Source organism: Neovison vison, chromosome 6 (assembly GCF_020171115.1).
Source record: "Neovison vison isolate M4711 chromosome 6, ASM_NN_V1, whole genome shotgun sequence".
In the NCBI taxonomy this organism is placed as follows: domain Eukaryota; kingdom Metazoa; phylum Chordata; class Mammalia; order Carnivora; family Mustelidae; genus Neogale; species Neogale vison.
Genome location: NC_058096.1, coordinates 94,153,377 through 94,171,170, shown reverse-complemented (window position 1 = coordinate 94,171,170; position 17,794 = coordinate 94,153,377). Strand labels below are relative to the sequence as shown.

General features: G+C 43.1%; 1 protein-coding gene across 1 annotated transcript; it reads right to left on the bottom strand.

Moving 5' to 3' along the window:
- Nucleotides 1-225: 225 nt before the first annotated feature.
- On the bottom strand, nucleotides 226-12,995 carry LRRIQ4 (leucine rich repeats and IQ motif containing 4). Its single transcript, XM_044255104.1, has 4 exons — nucleotides 11,973-12,995; nucleotides 8,042-8,215; nucleotides 6,665-6,803; nucleotides 226-278 (listed from the first exon to the last, which is right to left on the bottom strand). The coding sequence occupies exons 1-4, from the start codon at nucleotides 12,993-12,995 to the stop codon at nucleotides 226-228; spliced, it is 1,389 nt and encodes a 462-aa protein (XP_044111039.1).
- Nucleotides 12,996-17,794: the final 4,799 nt, after the last annotated feature.

Here is a 17,794-nt window from a genome sequence, read left to right as displayed (position 1 = left end):
TGAGAACCTTTATTTTTGCACAGAGTCATGTTTCTATGAATAATTTTAGTGTGGTAGGCCATCTAATTCCTACACATGTTGCTTTCTTAATCCAACAGAGTTCATTACCTCAATTCGTTATAGAATTATTTCCTGTTTTTCTTTGCAGTTTTTCCTTTTACATCCTTTTTTCCTTTCTTATCTTTTGGAGAATTCTTTCCTTTCTTCAGCACTTTTTGCAGTTCTTCAAACCTCCCCAATCCTTTCCGGACCATTATGCCACGCCACCATGCCTGAATCTGAAAACAAGATAAACCCAGAAAGCATCAGCTGGTATCACTCGAGACCGAGACCGGGGATGGTTATCTCTTCATTCCGGTATGTAGTTTTAAAGATGTGAAGAATGGAATGTCATTAGAACTCCACACCTTATTTTCTCTTTTAATCGGCCATTCTGGCAAAGGTAAAACAACAACAACAACAACAAATCAGTGCTTTTATGCCCCAGGCACTGCTGTAGACATTCAGGGAACAGCAGTTAAATGCCAATGTCCCAGACCTCACATTGCAGCGAGAAGAGACAATAAACCAGGAATGTATGATTTTGTAGATGCCAGTAAACACCACAGAGACAACAGTGCACAGTATGGGGAGTCAGGAGTGCCTGCATCCGCCCTCCCTCTCCTCACTGGACTGCCAGGCTCCTGCCTACAGCCAGCACCCATTCCTTCCAAGGTCCTGTGCCCTCCCACCTACTCAGAAACATCCCTCCCCTAGCGGTAGGCTCTGAATCTCCCCGGGCCTCCCCACTTCTCCCAGAATAAAAGCTCAGGTCCATACAACGGGCTTACAAGGGCCGCTCAGATCTGATCCCTTCCTCTTAACTGAAAGGACCTCTCTCCTTCCCCTTGCTCGCTCAGCTCTGGCTGTCGGGCTGGCTCACAGTCAGCCACACCCCACACAATCCCACCTCCCAGCTCTTGCTTTTGCTGCTGCTTCTGCCTGGAAAGCTCTTTCCAATACTCAGACAGCTTAACCTCCAGTTCTCCAAGTATTTCCCCAATTGTCATGGCTGTGGACTGAACTGTCTCTCCCCGTCCGCAGCTCATATTGAAAGTCCTAACCCCCACCATGGGGTGCCTGGGTGGCTCAGTGGGTTAAACCCAGGGTCCTGGGATCGAGCCCCACATGGGGCTCTCTGCTCAGCCAGGAGCCTGCTTCCCTTCCTCACTCTCTGCCTGCCTCTCTGCCTACTTGTGATCTCTGTCTGTCAAATAAATAAAATCTTAAAAAAAAAAAAAAAAAAAAGAAAGAAAGAAAGTCCTAACCCCCAATGTCATTGTCTTTGGAGGTGGGCCTTTCGGAGGTAATTAGGCTTGGATGTGGTCATTATGGGGTCTTCAAAACGGGATTAATGCTCTTATGAGAGACAACACACAACTTAGTCTTCTCTCTGTCTCATGAAGGCACAGCAAGAAGACTGCCACGTGTAAGGAGGAAAGAGAGCTCTCACCAGTGTCCGACCACACTGGCCCCCTAGTCCTGGACTTCCCACCTCTAGCACTGTGAGAAAATGTCTGTTGTTTGAGCCATCCAGTGTATGGTATATTGTTATGGTAGCCAGAGCTGACTAAGACAGTCATTTTTCCAATGAGGCCTGCTCTGACCATCTCATTTAAATCGAACCCTCCCCCTCCCACCCACCCCAGCCCACTCAACACACACACGACTTCTGGCAACCTCAGTTCCCCTTAGCTTGAGCTTTTTCCAATGCCACATATCACTTTGTAACAGACTATATAATTTTCTGTTTTATATTACATGTTTTTTTTTTTCCATGATATTAGACTTTAAGCAATATGAGGAAAGAAAAATTTGTTTTGTTCACTGATATATTTCCAGTGCCTAAAAAATTGCCTGGCACCTAGCAGAAGCTCGGTAAATATTTGCTAAATGAATGAATGAGGTGGGTGGGGGATGCTGTTCTACATAAGATGGATCAAGGGCAGGTATGAGGATATTTGAGCAAGGACTGAACTAAGTGAGGGCCGGGGTCTTGTCCATATCCGGGAGACGCATCTCTGGGCAGAGGGAGGAGCAGGCTTGGACTTTGGGAAAACACCAAGAATCTGTTTATGATGTGAAAATGGGTTGAAGGATATGGGAGAGTGAGAGCAGCCACACAGGAGTTCAGGGGGTGATTTTCCAGGGGAACAGTATTGCCCTCTAGAGGCATTCTAGGCATTTTCCGGGCTTTTTGATGTCTTGAGGTTTAGCCATCTTCAGTGGTCTGACACACGTCCCAGGGCACACTTTCCCAGTGTGAACGCTTGGATAGTCCGGGGCAATCAATTTCCAGAGCTTCAACTTCCACCCCTGCCCACAATGTATCTGCCTAGGAACCAGGCTGCTGGTTCTCCATTCCCACCCTGCTTCCTGGCTGCCCCTCTGGCACACCTCTCAGCCACCCGAATCTGACTGGGGTGTGTGGCCCTGGACTCCAAAGACCTCTGAGACACCACAAAAACCAGACAATACAAAATAGTAGTATCGGAAAAACAAAACATACAAACAAACAACAATAACATAAAACAGACTCTTATAAAGAAGGTTGTGGTGGGGAGGGATGGTTAGATGAGTGGAAGAGCTGATGGGGTGAAGAAGTACAAACTTCCAGGGGCGCCTGGGAGGCTCAGTGGGTTAAGCCTCTGCCTTCGGCTCAGGTCATGATCTCAGGGTCCTGGGATCGAGCCCCGCATGGGGCTCTCTGCTCAGCAGGGAGCCTGCTTCCTCCTCTCTCTCTGCCTGCCTCTCTGACTACATGTAATGTCTGTCTGTCAAATAAATAAACAAAATCTTTAAAAAAAAAAAAGTAACTCCCTCTTGAGTAATCTACCTGAAGTCTTTGCAGTTATGAAATATTTCATTAAAAAAAAAGTACAAACTTCCAATTATAAAGGAAGTCATGGAGATGAAAAGTACAGCATACGGGAACACAGTCAATAATACTGTAATAATGTCATATGGTGACAGATGGGGACTACACTTGGGGTAAGCATTGTGCAATGCACAGAATTCTCAAGTCAGTATGTTATGCACCTGAAACTAATATAACATTGTGTGTCAATTATATTTCAATAACAAAAGACTAGCAGTATTGATGTTGGCCCTAGGGACTAGGTAACCAATTCTTTTGTAAGGCAAATAGTTCCCAGCTCTTTGCCTTCACGAAAATTGAAAGACCAGTTGATTTGCCAGCCAAGAGCCCACTATCTGATTTTTGGGGATATAAATCTGGAAGAAGTTCAGAGATGTGTGAAGCATTACCATTTAAAACGAAATAATATAGGCACATACACACAAAAAAACTTCTTCCATTCTTGTAACTAATCTATGTAAATAAGGTTTCTCAGCGTTTCATCTGCAAAATGAAAAATAGGAATAGAACTGATATCAACCCTGTCTCATTCTAGCAATAACTAACAATTATACAGGGATATATAAACTATATCAGAGAAGTCTCACATTTGTGTATGTATTTTCCCCAAATCCTCTAGGTCAAATAATTAAATACCAAAATTTGTAATGGATTTTATAGTGTTTTGGTCAATTTTATACCACTAATAATTGTAATATGACTTAATCAGGACATTAAAAACCCTATGATCAAATAAAAATATTTTAATTTTAAAACTTAATTAGTATAAATATTTGTGCTGCCTTAAAGTAGGAAAGGGGATCTATAAATGACTTAAAGTTATATATATAAAACATTAAGCTCAATTCTTTTTTTTTTTTAAAAGATTTTATTTATTTATTTGACAGACAGAAATCACAAGTGGGCAGAGAGGCAGGCAGAGAGAGAGGGGGAAGCAGGCTCCCTGCCAAGCAGAGAGCCTGATGCGGGGCTCAATTCCAGGACCCTGAGATCATGACCTGAGCCGAAGGCAGAGGCTTTAACCCACTGAGCCACCCAGGTGCCCCTAAGCTCAATTCTTAAGGGAAAGTGAAATAGAAATACATGTTCAAAAAGAAAAAGAAAGGATATAAAATTTCTGCCTATGGGACACCTGGGTGGCTCAAGCCTGACTGGGGGTTTTGGCCCAGGTCACCATCTCATGTTGTGGGACTGAGCCCAGCCACTGGTTCTGGCCTCGGAACCCAGCATGAAGTCTGCTTAAGAGATTCTTTCTCCCTCTTCCTCTGCCCCACCCCCACTCAGTGCACATGTGCATGCACGCACGTGTGTGTGTGTGTGTGTGTGTGCACGCGCACGCGTGGGACCCTAAAAAAAAAATTCTGGCTATAAGAGCTTGCTCGTGAATTTTGTAAATTGATGTGACTGACCTATCGAATCATAATGGTATTTAGACTCCACTGGGTATGTTTAAAATACTGATCTAAGAGCTCTATTTTAAGATGTCCATATTTAAAACTCGCTGAAAAGTAAATCCTTTGCAATAATTTAAACTTAGTGGCAAAAGAATTTAAACATCAATTTCAAAATGTGCAAGAGAGTACATGGTTTTTCAAAACACTTTTGGGAAGTATCCAAAAAGTATTATATTCCTTCTTCCAGTGTAGCCATTCTTGAGTATATACATATTAAAATAAATATTTTAATATAAATTATTTTCCTTTCTTCTTTACGTTGCAGCTCAGGCATTATTTTCATTTGTCAAAATTACGGGTTGTGGTAGGTCATATTATCTGAGTTAAATTTCAGAAGAGTAAAGAAGGTATCACATACTATTTAGCATAAAAGAGAGGGTGTTAGGTTTGATATGGTTGAGAGCCATTGCCAGAAGAGGGTCTTGCAAAGTAAAGACTGACTCTTGCTTCAGGTGAAAAAGAGAATCATGGACTTCAGTAGAGTAGTGATAAGATCTCACCTGTGTTTTAACAGCACTGGTCTGACAACTGAGTGGAAGGTATACTGTAAGGGGAGCAGGTGTGAAAGTGGGGATACTAGTTGGAGGACTAGGGTGGTCATCAAGGTGTGAGACAATGGGGGCTTGGATCAAATGCATAATGTATACTGAATCCTGACAGGCACAGGCCTGGCCTAGCCAGGGGGTAGCCTATCATCTCATGGGCTAGGGGGGCAAGGAGGAGATGACAATGTACTTTGACCCCGTCACCATCATTCCCCCATCCCCCACTTTAAAGGCTCTTTGCCCTTTGATCCAGAGCAGAACTCTGGTTCCCACAGCCCTGCTCCACAAATACTTTCATTTCTAATTTTTCAAGCCTTATCTTAGCAACTTTGTGAATATAAGCTTTTCAGTCCAGTGAACAATCCAAGAATTTTAGACTGCTTTGGGATTGGAAGTTTGGATTTTTCCACCTCTTTGCTGTCTTCTTAACTGTCAAAGAGATGAAGAACGAAAATGCAAAAATGCCAAGAAGATGTTCAAAGATCCTCTTGCTTAATTCTGAGGACATAAAGGAAATAAGAGGGTTTACTCTTGACAAGGACAAGGTATAGATGTGTAAAGAGCGGCCCCGGCATGGTCTGTAATATCTTTAACACTGGCCCTTCTCCAAAGCAGCTGTGAATGTGCTATCCAGAATTTTTTACCTTGGTTGCCATTATCTTCATGTTTCTTTTTTTCTTAAAGTGTGCCCATATAGCCTGGATGCCTTCAGTATACACTTCTTTTGGGGGGTCCTCTAGGGGGTTGTCCACCAGTGTCAAAACCTTTAGATTCGCTAGATTATCCAAATTCTCTGGAAGACAGGTGATCAAGTTGTCCTCAAGCAGTAATTCTTTCAAAGCTGAAACAATTTGTTTTTAATGACAGATTTGTCTTAAGAAGAGGCAAAGTCAACCCGAGCATTCTTCAGTCCAGTTACTTTGAAATGTGTGTCTCCTGCTGTGTCATGTAACAAAAGACACATTTAATGAGGCAAACCAAGTTCTCTTCCTTACAACAATTCAAAGTTGTTAGAGCCAGTGTATATAAGTATGAGAGACAGAAACAGTACACACACAAAAAATGTGACAATGTTTCAGTCCTCCAGGGACCAAGGACAGGATGAAAATGCATGGTCAGGTGCATTACTAAGGAGTACTGCATGCTCATCCCTGACTTTAAACTATGGCAAAAAACATTTTTTTAAATTGGTCCCACGAGAAGCTCAGCAAAAGGCTGTTAAATGGATGGATAAACTGACACACGTAAAATAAAGAATGATTTAGCCTAGCGTGAAATGTTTGGGTGTTTAAATACGGGTCATAACTGATTCTTCACGCCAGTCATACAGCTCCAAAAGTCCTTCCTTGCTGATTTCACCACTCTGGGTCAACGCTTTTCCTTTTATTCAAGTGACTTAGTGACCTAAAGCAAACTCCAAATTCTAGCATGTAGTAGGTAGGCAATAAAGTATGGTCATTGGTATGATGACTATATGGGCGAATGCTAATTTTCTTAGCCATTGCTATTTATTTCTCTGTTCAGTTCCCAATAAACAACCTAACTGCCTTTGTGAGGTTCTTAGCTGTACTAATCAGGAGCCTGGCCTTCCCTGTCTGGCTAGGGAGACCTGAGAGGAGGTAATGGGTTGGGCTAAGCTCTCTAAACTGAGATTGGTCTTTAGTGAATGGAGGAAATGGGATATGCGTCATTATGGGACATGCTGGCCTCACAGTCCACCAGGCTGGGGATCTACCAAGACTCCTCACCTTGTGCCTGGCAAATGGAATCCGGAAGTTGTTTAAGGCAGTTGTGACGGCAGTCGAGAACTTCCAGGTTAGGCATTGTTCCCAAGGATGTGGGCAGGTACTCCAGATGATTGTTCTCTATATACAGCTCTTTAAGACTCTGAAAAACATGAGAGTACACCATGATGATCTTTATACTGACAAAAGAATGAAAATAACCACAATCACTGGAGAGTTCCCATACTCTTTCAATGGGGGATACTATGCATTGGGATCAAAGGGAAAAACACACTTATTTAAAGAACCATCACCAAAACAAAAAATTATTTTTGAGTAAAACTGTTAGACATGGTTCCCAGTTTTGCAGGGATAAGAAAACAGGAATCTAGAGCTTGTTTCGCACGAACTTTATGGAGAGATAGTTGTGATAATTTAACTATATATATCATTTGCTCCCTTTCAACAGCTAATTATCTGCAGCAGTTGATAACGAACTGAAATTGTTTCAAGTATCAATCTAACATTGCCCAGGTTTGAAGTAGCCAAGTGTGCAGGTAATGAGTTAGCTATTTTGAAATCCTCTGGGCAAAAATGTAATGTTTGCATCTCACCCGAAGATTTCAGGGAGTGTTATGTGGCCTGTCAAGGAGCCAGATGATGAGAAGAATTCTGAACACAGGACAAAGCAATGGAGAATCAGGAACAGGACCTCCGTGTCACAGGTGAGAAGTACCTGGGCTACACACGCTGTCATTCAGGTCCAGGATGGGAGGTCATGTTGTGGCCGGCATCTACTTTATCCTTAGTAAGAGTGCAGTACCACAAACATGGAAAAAAAAATTCTCAATTCTTTATGCATACATTAAGACACAGGGTAAGGCTACCTTGAATGAAGTTACCTTGTTGCTTTGTCAGGATTTAGCACAGGGCTATGGACCCATCTCCACAGGAACCCAGGACAATGTTAAATATACCCTGATTGACCGGCCACCATGCAGAAAGGGAGGTCACCTTGACCCATCCAAAATGCAGGCACCTAGCCATGTCACCTGTATGACACTTTAACTTAAAATAGTACAATTTTCAGGGGCCTCTTACAACAAGGTAGTAATCAAGTGGAAAATGGAATGGCTCAATCTCTGCAAATAAAACATGCCAAACAGCACAGTGGAGAGGAGTATGGCATGGCATAACTTCTTGGCTATGTTCTTTGAGGATGGACCCAGCAGCTCAGGAAAACAGTGTTTGAGTGACTACTTGTTCACGGTTGGAAATCTAGTCGGGATGATTCCACAGGCAGCCTACGGGGGGACACCACCGTGTTTTCTCAGTCTCGGCCAACTTAAGGAATCAGTGGGCAGGAACAGCTTTGCCTACTCGTCTGGGGAGGAGGCTTACCTGTAATTTACTAATGTGTTCTGGCAAAGAGGTGAACTTGGCTCCTTGGTCTTGCCCGATGCATAATTTCTCTAAAGACTCTAAAGAAAGGATTTCTTCTGGAAATGAAAGGAACTGATTTCCTGTTAATCCAAGCATCTTCAGCTTTGAAAGTGAGCCGAAGTCTGGCGGTAACTAGAAGTATTCCAAAAAGGCAAGTTTCATGTCAAGATTATTTTAAACAGTAAGATAATAAATGGGGTTTTTAGTTTTGAGGCCTATTGATAAACATAAAGCAGAGCAATTTAGCAATTCCTGCTGATGAAAAGTTGGCACACGTGTCTGCATATAGAGTATTTATATGGTAGATCTAATGTCTGGAGTCCCACTATTTCCCCGAGCCTCTCTGCTCCTCACTTTTAGGCACTGCTTGAAATTGAATCAATTTTTAACCTAATTCATTGCAAATTTTTGAACTGTAATGTAGCTTGACACTCCTGAAAAAGTACTGAAGTTTTTAGTGTAATATTGCAACTATAATCTGAATAAGTTCAGTTATTATATCTGATCAGTTGAGGAACATGACCTCTCATCCTGAAAGGCTTTAAGTCAGCAATTTAGAAACTTCAGCTGAGATCTCAGTGTGGGGTACTTGGGAGGCTCAGTTGGTTAAGTGTCTGCTTTTAGCTCAGGTCGTGATCTCAGAGTCCTGGGGTGCAGCCCCATGTCAGGATCCCTGCTCAGTGGGGAGTCTGCTTCTCCCTCTCCCTCTCCCCCTCCCCTGCTCCTTCTCTCTCTCTCTCACTCTCTCCCTCTCAAATAAATAAATAAAATCTTAAAAGAAAAGAAATCTCAATTGGAAGCAAACAACAAAGACTGTCGAGATTTTATCTTGTCATATTCTGCCCTCCAATGAACACCAAGGCTTATGTGCCCTTTGTAGGTATTAGGTAACCACTTTCCAGACTCCCAGACTGTCAGGCTTGGAAGGCCTTCCAAAGGTCATCTTTTCCAATCCTTTAATAGGATGGTTGAATATATTTCACAGCTAGCCATCCAGCATGCATTCAAAGACCACCTCCTGGAATGAAAAGCTCATTACTTGGATGGAGACCTCTAATCATCAGATTTCCTCCTCCTGTCAAGCCAAAATTTGCGTCACTATTATGTTCACTTATTGGTCTCTTTCTGGCCCCCTGGAACCACATGGAAAAATCTCATTCTTAAAATGTGACAATCTCCCTATTGATTGCATTACAGAGACACCTACTTTCTTGTAGGAAAAAAAAAGCCCAGCTATATATATCAACAGCTTTCTTCACTCACTCTGAACCACCTTCATCTGGCTTTACTCCTAATGGGGAAATCATTCCTCACATTTGCCTGTCCTGAGCCCTGGTTTCTCCTCCCCCCATTCTTCTCTTCTTCATGAGAATGGTTACAGTTCAAGTCAGCCTGCTCTCCCCATAGATGGGGAGACAGATAAATAATTGGGAAGTAGGTCAAAAGAAACGTCCTAGAAGAATAACATAATAGTAAGTCTCACACACCTGCAATCTTTTATATTTTTCTCTTTATTGTGTAGGGTGAGTGCTCATTTTCCTAAAAATGCTATAAAATGTTCATAGTTTTATTTATTTTTCAATCAGAGGAAGTCAATCTCCAGAGAAACTGTCGTTTAAGCTTTCCTTCTTGGCTGTTTCAAGATTCTTCATCAGGCACTTAGATCCCTTTAATACAAAGCATCAGCATCAATGCAGTTCAAAATAATAGGAAAAAGGTTTTCAATCTAGCCCCTTTATTATAGCCTAGTAATGTCCCTCTTAGTGCTGTTCAGTTAGCTCATAGGTTTAGTTTTTCTTTTTCAAAGCACATTGAATGTTTAAAGATTTTTTTAACATATTCAAGATCCAATAATTAATCCCGTCATAGTCACATTAAAGTGTAGTGGGAATAAATCTGGATGTACAGAAAACCTACGGAGTGTCAAATGAGGACAATCATTAGGGATGCTCTAACCAAGCTTTTGTCATTTTGACGTTGAGTTGTCCCTTAACAGAAGATGGACCATACAAATAAAATCCATCTAGATACACACTGAAAGTCAGCTACTTTTGCATCCACCTAGACAAGAAAAAGCTACTGGCCAGGCTCCAAGAGCAAGCAACCCATCAGGAAAGTCTTCAGGGGAGGAGAGGTAAGCAGCTGGCTTAAAAGTCCTGTGTCATTTTACAGAGAAATGCACAGGGAGGGTAATTACTGGAGGGATTAGCATAATAGGAAATGAGAGAAGACCAAAAACCACAGAAATACCATCATAAGAACTGAAATAACAAGCAATGGGACACAGAGATTTTCACATTCAATATGATAGTATTGAACACATCCACATTTCAGCCAACTTGACTGGAGGTAAAACGTGGTGTCGGATGAGGCTTATGTTTGTTAAGGTGCCCTTTGTGTGTGATTCCCTCTTCTATTCTGATCTCTGAAAATGTTTCCCAGGAAAGGATTAGGTATCATTCACGACTCAGTAGGAATTAAGTCAGTATGTTATACTTCCCAAGGGTACTTCATATGTTGAGCCTTTCACTCCCACGTAGAACTAGACAGACTTTTTCCACTGTGAAAGGAATTTCTTACCCCAGTATTGGAATAGCTGGCGGGGGGGGGGGTGGTGGTGGAGATGGCCTCTAAAAAACCTCTAAAATCCTCCAAAGTGGTGGGTTGCTACCTAAGTAGAGATAAAGCCCTAGATTCTCTTCCTAAATCCTAAATTAGCATCAGAATTGTTCCTTCCCGAAAGGCTGTTTTAAAACTACAGCAACTAGGAAAAACAACAACAGCGCTCCCCACAAAGTTCTAAGTTAAAAAGCGAGCAAGAGATTAAACAAAAACACCCCCAACAAACACTTAAGACCTAGGACTAATATAAAGTATGGTGAGCACAGGAGATCTGTGCCCATGGCCAGGAAAAGCAGTCGTGGATACAGTCGTGGATTTCCAAATCTCTTGCTTTCTCCCTCTACAGTTGTAGCAGAACTCACTGTTCTTTTTAATTTTCAAATATTAAAAATAACAAAACAAATACCTGTGCATGCACCATCCAAACCATTTGTTAATAAAATGAAATGTGCATCAACTAGACTCAAATAAAAAGAATTTTTAAGGAAACAAAATGAAATACTGCAATTAAATCAGAGCTCCCCTGTGATCCCCTCCTCATTTCCTTGACTTCCTCCCTCTTCCCAGAGGCAGCCACTATGAAGAATTCAGCGTGTTTTTTTCTAGCTCATATGTTTTACCCTTTTATTGCATATATACATATCCACAACGTATATGTTGTATGTGTATGTATGGAGTTTGTGTGATTAAGAATTTATAAATAGCGTCAGGTTCTGCAGTTTGTTTTCCTTTTTAAGAAACGTCACAATTTTGAGATCTGCCCTGGCACATGGGTTAGATTATTGTATAGTTTTTCAAGTTACGAATATAGCACAATCTGTGCGCTCACCGCTCTAGCGACAAATTTAGATTGTCTCCCGTGCTTCCTTACTGTCAACAGTGCTCTGGGCGACCTTTGTGAACGCGCCACCCTGCACACGTGGGAGAGAGTTTCTTTGGGGACTGTTCTGCAGTTCACCATGAGGGGAGCATCAAGGCCTGAGGTTATACGTGCCAGAAAAAACTCTGCCCTGTGAGGAACCCCAGTTAGGGGGTGGTCTTGGTTCAGAACACAGCCCCCGGAACCCAGCCGCTCTGGGTTGAAACTCGGCTCTGTCTCGTGCAGGGGTGTGGCCTCGGCAAAGTAGTTACCGCTGCCGGTGCCTCGCTCTCCCCGCGTGTCACTGAGGATAACAGCGCCCACGTCAAAATGAGGCCATGAGCACCGGCCCAGGGGCGGGAAAAGCCCTTGCGGAAGCGCAGTGACAGCCAGGAAGGGACTCAGTACCTGGCATATTTTATTATCATCCAGCGCCAGGACTTCCAGGTTCTTGAGCGCCGCGATCTCCGCCGGACAGCGTTCCAGATGGTTCTGGCTGAGATCCAGGAAGCGCAGGCTGACCAGGCGCCGGAAGGAGCGCCGCAGCCCCCGCAGGCCGGTGTTGCACAGGTAGAGCAGGTGCATCGAGGTCCACTTGCAGACGAGGCGCGGCACCTTTTCCAGGTGGTTGCCGCTCAGCCCGATCTCCGTCATCCCCACCAGCTCGGCCAGGGTGTGCGGGATCGAGTGGAGGCGGTTGTAGGACAAATCCAGCACCGACAGCTGGCTGCAGTGGCCCAGCGCCTCGGGGAGAACGGGCAGGCTGTTATAAGCTAGGTAGAACTTCTGCAACCTCTTCAGGTTCCCAATCTCTTCGGGGATGACGGCCAGTTTGTTCTCGTCCAGGTCAATGATCTCCAGGTTGGTGAGAACACAGAGCTCCGCGGGAAACACCTCCAGCTGGTTTTGCTTCAGGTAGATCTCCCTCAGTTTGGTCTGGTTCACCAGTTCCTTGGGCAGAGAGCGGAGGTGGTTGCCGCTCAGCCCGAGCAGCTCAAGGTGGTGCAGGAATTTGCAGATGACGATGGGGATCTCGGCCAGGCCGGTGTGGTAGAGGCGCAGCTCGCGCAGGCGGCGCAGGCCGCTGAGGACCGGAAGGGACGAGGACAGGAGCGGGTTGTGGCTCAGGTCCAGGCCCTCCAAGCTGCCCAGCTTGCCCAGCTCTGGGCACAGCTCGCTCAGCTTGTTCCTGTTCAGATAGAGGATCCGGACGTTCCTTAAACGCTGGATGCCCGGGGGGATTGCTTCAATCTGGTTGTTTTCCAGATGCGCTTCTTCTAATTCTTCTAATTGCAAGATCTCTGATGGGATGGTAGTCAGGCTCCGATTCGAAGCATCAATAAAAAATGTTCTAGCAGAGGCCTGTTGTGGATCATCTTTCGGATGAATTCTAGATGCGCCACCTACTGATTTTATAACGTCATTTGACATTGTGTTGAAGGAAGTTCAAGTAGTCAAAATCCTAAATACTGGGAAAAGAATAAAAAGATCCGTTTATTTGCCAGGGGATTCCATATCCTTAAGACAGATTAAGTTTAGTTCATGGAATCTTGGGCTTGACATTCTAACGTGGCATAAAATGTAGGTTTCTGTGTTTCATGTTGGGAGATGAATTCAAGTAGAGATTCCTTCTAACAGGTTGACTTACATGAAAAGAAAAAAGATAGTCTCATTTTAAAAAATCCCTATCTTGACTCTATTTTCAGGTAGAATGGAGAAGATTGCAAAAAGTTTTCTCCTACCATAAACACAGAGAGAACACTAGGAAAAAGTAATATTTTAAAATGTTGCTTCCCCCCCCCCCTTGAAGCCACCAGAGAATTGTGGACGCAAAGAAGGCCAAAAGAATTAAATTCTAGAGATGGACTACCCCTTCCTAAGGAAGGAGAGACCAGTGGGCACTTTGATGCCTGGTAGCATTTTCAACTTTGGAGACCGGCAGACAGAGAAGCCAGTCTTCCATATTCACAGGCAAAGGAACTTCTTGAGACAAGGAGAAGTGGAGAGAACTTATGGTCTTAGATCCCTAAGCCTGGCTGGGGGGTAGGGACTTAAATCCCTGAGCAAGATATCTGAAATTGCCTCAAATTAAAATGAACTACAGCAGCAATCTAGAAAGAAATTAAATGAGAAGTATATCATGTCCATGGATTAAAACACTCAGTGTTAAAATGTTAATTTATTCCCCAAGTTGATCTTTTGTTTCAGTACAATCTCAATCAAAATCTCAATAGGTGGGGTGCCTGGGTGGCTCAGTGGGTTAAAGCCTCTGCCTTTGGCTCAGGTCATGATCTCAGGGTCCTGGGATCAAGCCCTACATTGGGCTCTCTGCTCAGCAGGGAGCCTGCTTCCCCCCCTCTCTCTCTGCCTGCCTCTCTGCCTGCTTGTGATCTCTGTCTGAGAAATAAATAAATAAAATCTTAAAAAAAAAAATTAAAAAAAAAATCTCAATAGGCAGGGTACCTGGGTAGCCCAGTGGGTTAAAGTCTCTGCCTTCCGCTTACGTCATGATCTCAGGGTCCTGGGATCAAGCCCTGCTTCGGGCTCTCTGCTCAGCGGGGAGCCTGCTTCTCTTCCTCCCTCTGCCTACTTGTGATCTCTCTCTGTCAAATAAATAAATAAAATATTTAACTTTTAAAATATTAATGGGCTTTTTTTTTCTTTTTTTGGTGGAAGTTAACAGGCTGATTCTAAAATTTATATGAAAATGCAAAGAACGTAGAATTGCAGAAGACAAACTTGAATAATAACAAAATTGGCAGACTTGCACTCCTGGATTTATAAGTCTTATAAACCTAAGGTGTTAATATTATATTACAGAAGACTAAGTACTTGGTCATTAACCTACGCACACCACCCCCAAAGCCTAAGAAGGAAGGCGGAAAAGATGAGGAGATGATGATGGCCTGGTTGATAGTAGCATCTTTCACTTGCCTTCTAGGCTGGGGGCTTTCCGGCTGAGTACTGGGCCTCTCCTCTCACACAGGGGCCTACGCCCTAGATGGAGGGGATGTGCTTCGAGCCCCACACTTACAATTACTGCGCCTTGCAACATAAAATATGTGGTTTAGATTCTCATTACTATATGCCTAGCCTCCAACAGAGTTCTGGGACAGTGTTGTTCTCTGTTAGTTAAAGAAAGGACAAGGTTTACCATGTAATGGTAAGGGTAACACCCTTTGCTTTGATAAAAATTCCTGGGAAACCCAAATCCCAGGAAAAATCTTTAAGTCTCCTCTCAAGTAATACGAGATGAAGACCCCACAAACTTCAGACTTGAGTGGAAAACTTTCATGAGCAAGCAACTTTAGATTTTTGGCCCGGGTGAGGGAGAATCTAAATGACTCAGACAATAATAAAGGCAAGATTCTAGGTGTGATGTTGTGATATAATAATAAATACATATTTGGTCTTTGTTCCCAAGTTCCTGATACAAGAGCTTCTAAAACCTTTAGTGTTTTCTGAGGGTTTGGAGAAAAGCGTCTCTTGTTATTCATAATAAGCCAGATTCAACCCACTTGAGTCCATACTAATGAGGTCACTCTCCTTAGGCCCCCAGATTGCCTCGGGAGGGGGCCTGGTTGCCAGAGGAACCATCCATGTGATGAGAGGGGTGGAACTTTCAGCCCCAGTCCAGGACCTCAAGAAGAGGCGACTGGGAGAGAGGCTGGAGGTTGGGTTAATCACCAGTGACCATTGATTTAATCAACCGTGCTTCCAGAATGGAACCTCTATAACCCTAAACAACGGGGTTGGGAGAACTTTTGAGTTGGTGAGCACATCAAGGTGCTGAAAGGGTAATGTGTCCAGAGAAGGTGTAGAAGCTCTGTGCCCTCTCCTCATATCCTCTCTTCCCCACGTGCATCTCTTCTATTTGGTTGTTCGTGAACCGTAGATTTTAGAACACAGCAATAACAGTAAGCAAAGTGTTTGAGTTCTGTGAACCTTTAAAGCACATTGTTGAAATTAGGAGAGAGCTGTGGGTATCCCCAACCTGTAGTCCACTGGTACTGGTGACAACCTGGGACTATGGCTGGTATCCGAGGCGGGAAGCAGTCTTACGGGACTGAGCTTTCAAGCTGCACGGTGGGCACTAACTCTGGGTGTGTAGTGTCAGAATCAAACCTTAGGACACCTACTTGGCGTCTGCAGAGAACTGGAGACTGGCTTGTTTGGAAAACCCCCAGTTGGTGTCAGGTGTTCGGTAAGAAGAAACTTTCCAATTAGTACTAGGATACAGAGATGTTTGGTATGTTAAGAGAAATAGAAGGGAAAAAATCTATAATCTGATAATGAGCTCTGAAAGTCTTGTAGAGTGAAGAGTCTTCCAAGCACGGGTCCACCCGCAGGTAAAAGAGGCCTTAGAGAAACATTCATCTGCTAGAATTGTTAGCCGTGTTGTATGGTGTCCCCCATCCCCGCTGTCACCAAATTATTGATCTGAAATAGCTTCTTGGGACTTGTTTTCTTTAAATAGGCTCAGACGGGTATTTTACCCATTTTCAAAAATGTTTCTACCCTTTATTCCCCTACAGGTACCACCAAGCTATAGATCTAGTAATTCCTAGGCAAAACCTTTTTTTTTTTCTTTTAGAATGTGGTTTTTCGAATTATTGTCTTGCACAATGAAGGAGGTTTGAGGTGCTATTCTATTGCTAATCAGATACCTTTTTGTCTCGTCAGGTAATAAAAATGTAAACTTTTCAGACCACTCACTCTTTTATCCATGGGCCAAATAATTTTTTAATAACACTGTTTTTTCCGCCTGCATATTTAGTACCTAAACAGCACACATGTGTGAGCAACACCAGAAGCCAGCACTTCAGATACTCGTCAGAAAATTCAACCAGGAATTTGCTCTAACACTTTCTAGCAGCTCAGTTGAGCCTTCTGGTACCTGGGGAAAAATAACTAATGAATGTGTTAAATATTAATTCTCCCAGATCCTTGGAGTTGTCTCCATGTTAGCAGGAAACAACTTACCTAGACCCTATTATCTGTGTTTCCTCAAGACAGGAGGATTGTAATTATGAAAACTCATGCTGTTGGCTTTTTAAATAGTTACAATAAAAGAAACATTTGAAAAATACTTCTGGATTTTTTTAAAATAAAACTATAATCAAAGACCTATTAAGTTACTTATATAAAGATACACCTACTAAACCGTCCTACTATAAGGTGCCAGAGAAATATAAATGCTGCCTTTTATAGAGGAATGGGGACTACAAACCCTCATATATTCTCTTTGGTTCTGACTTCCGGAAAGCTGAGGTTCGAGTTCTACTTCCACTCTGGGTTCTTGACACCTAAGCACCCAGTGAATCCACTTAAGTCTCCTTGAAGCCAGCTCAGCAACATGTTTCTCCACCTCCTATCCCCTCCCCACCAGTCAGTGATTCTCAAGGGGAGGGTTTTAAAAAATTATATCCCTTCTCCATCTGGAAATCATTGGATTAATGGAAAAATGTGCTGATGGAAAGGAGGTACATATGGTCAGGGTTTTTTTGTTGCTGTTTTTTTGACCATCCTACTTGATATGCAGTTTGAGGAGCTGTAGTTCAGCACAGATACTGTTATTTTTTGGTTTTGTTTTTTGCTAAGGTGGATAAGGAGAACAGTGTTTTAAGTGCTGTTTGTCTAGCTAAAAGCAGCTCTTTTCTGTTTATTCTGTTCTGACTGTGTTTTCTAGTTACTCTCTAGAACAAAAGGGTGATTGGCACTTCTTGTTCCCTTAGAAGAGTATCCCTCCCTTCCCCTAGAGCAGTAATTAATAAATCCTGAACCTTCCTTTACTTTCCTCCACTTAACTCCAAATACTCTGAAAGGGGTTGGAGGGTAGATGCTGAATTGTGCGCACACTCATGCTTTAGTATTTCAAGCTACCTCTTGGCTTTGTTGGTAGAACATGGGGTAAATGGAAATATTTTCTATTCATGTTTAACCTGAAATAATTCAAGTGATGCTTAAAATCTGGGCTACACTGGGTGTGAAGAGACCCCCGCCTTGCCTAGCAGAGTTTCTTAGCAGTGGACTGGTGTTCTGGAATTGCCTAGTGGGGTAGATTCAGGGACAGAGGTCTTGGACATTTTTGTTTTCACTGTGTTCAGATACGTCTTGATTTCACCTTGAGGGGCATCCTTCTTTCTCCCAGGCAAGGAGTCTCTGGTTGGCTCCAGAGCTCTCTCCAGGGGCCCTTCAGCTGCTTCCTCTGGGGTCTGTGGTAACCACAA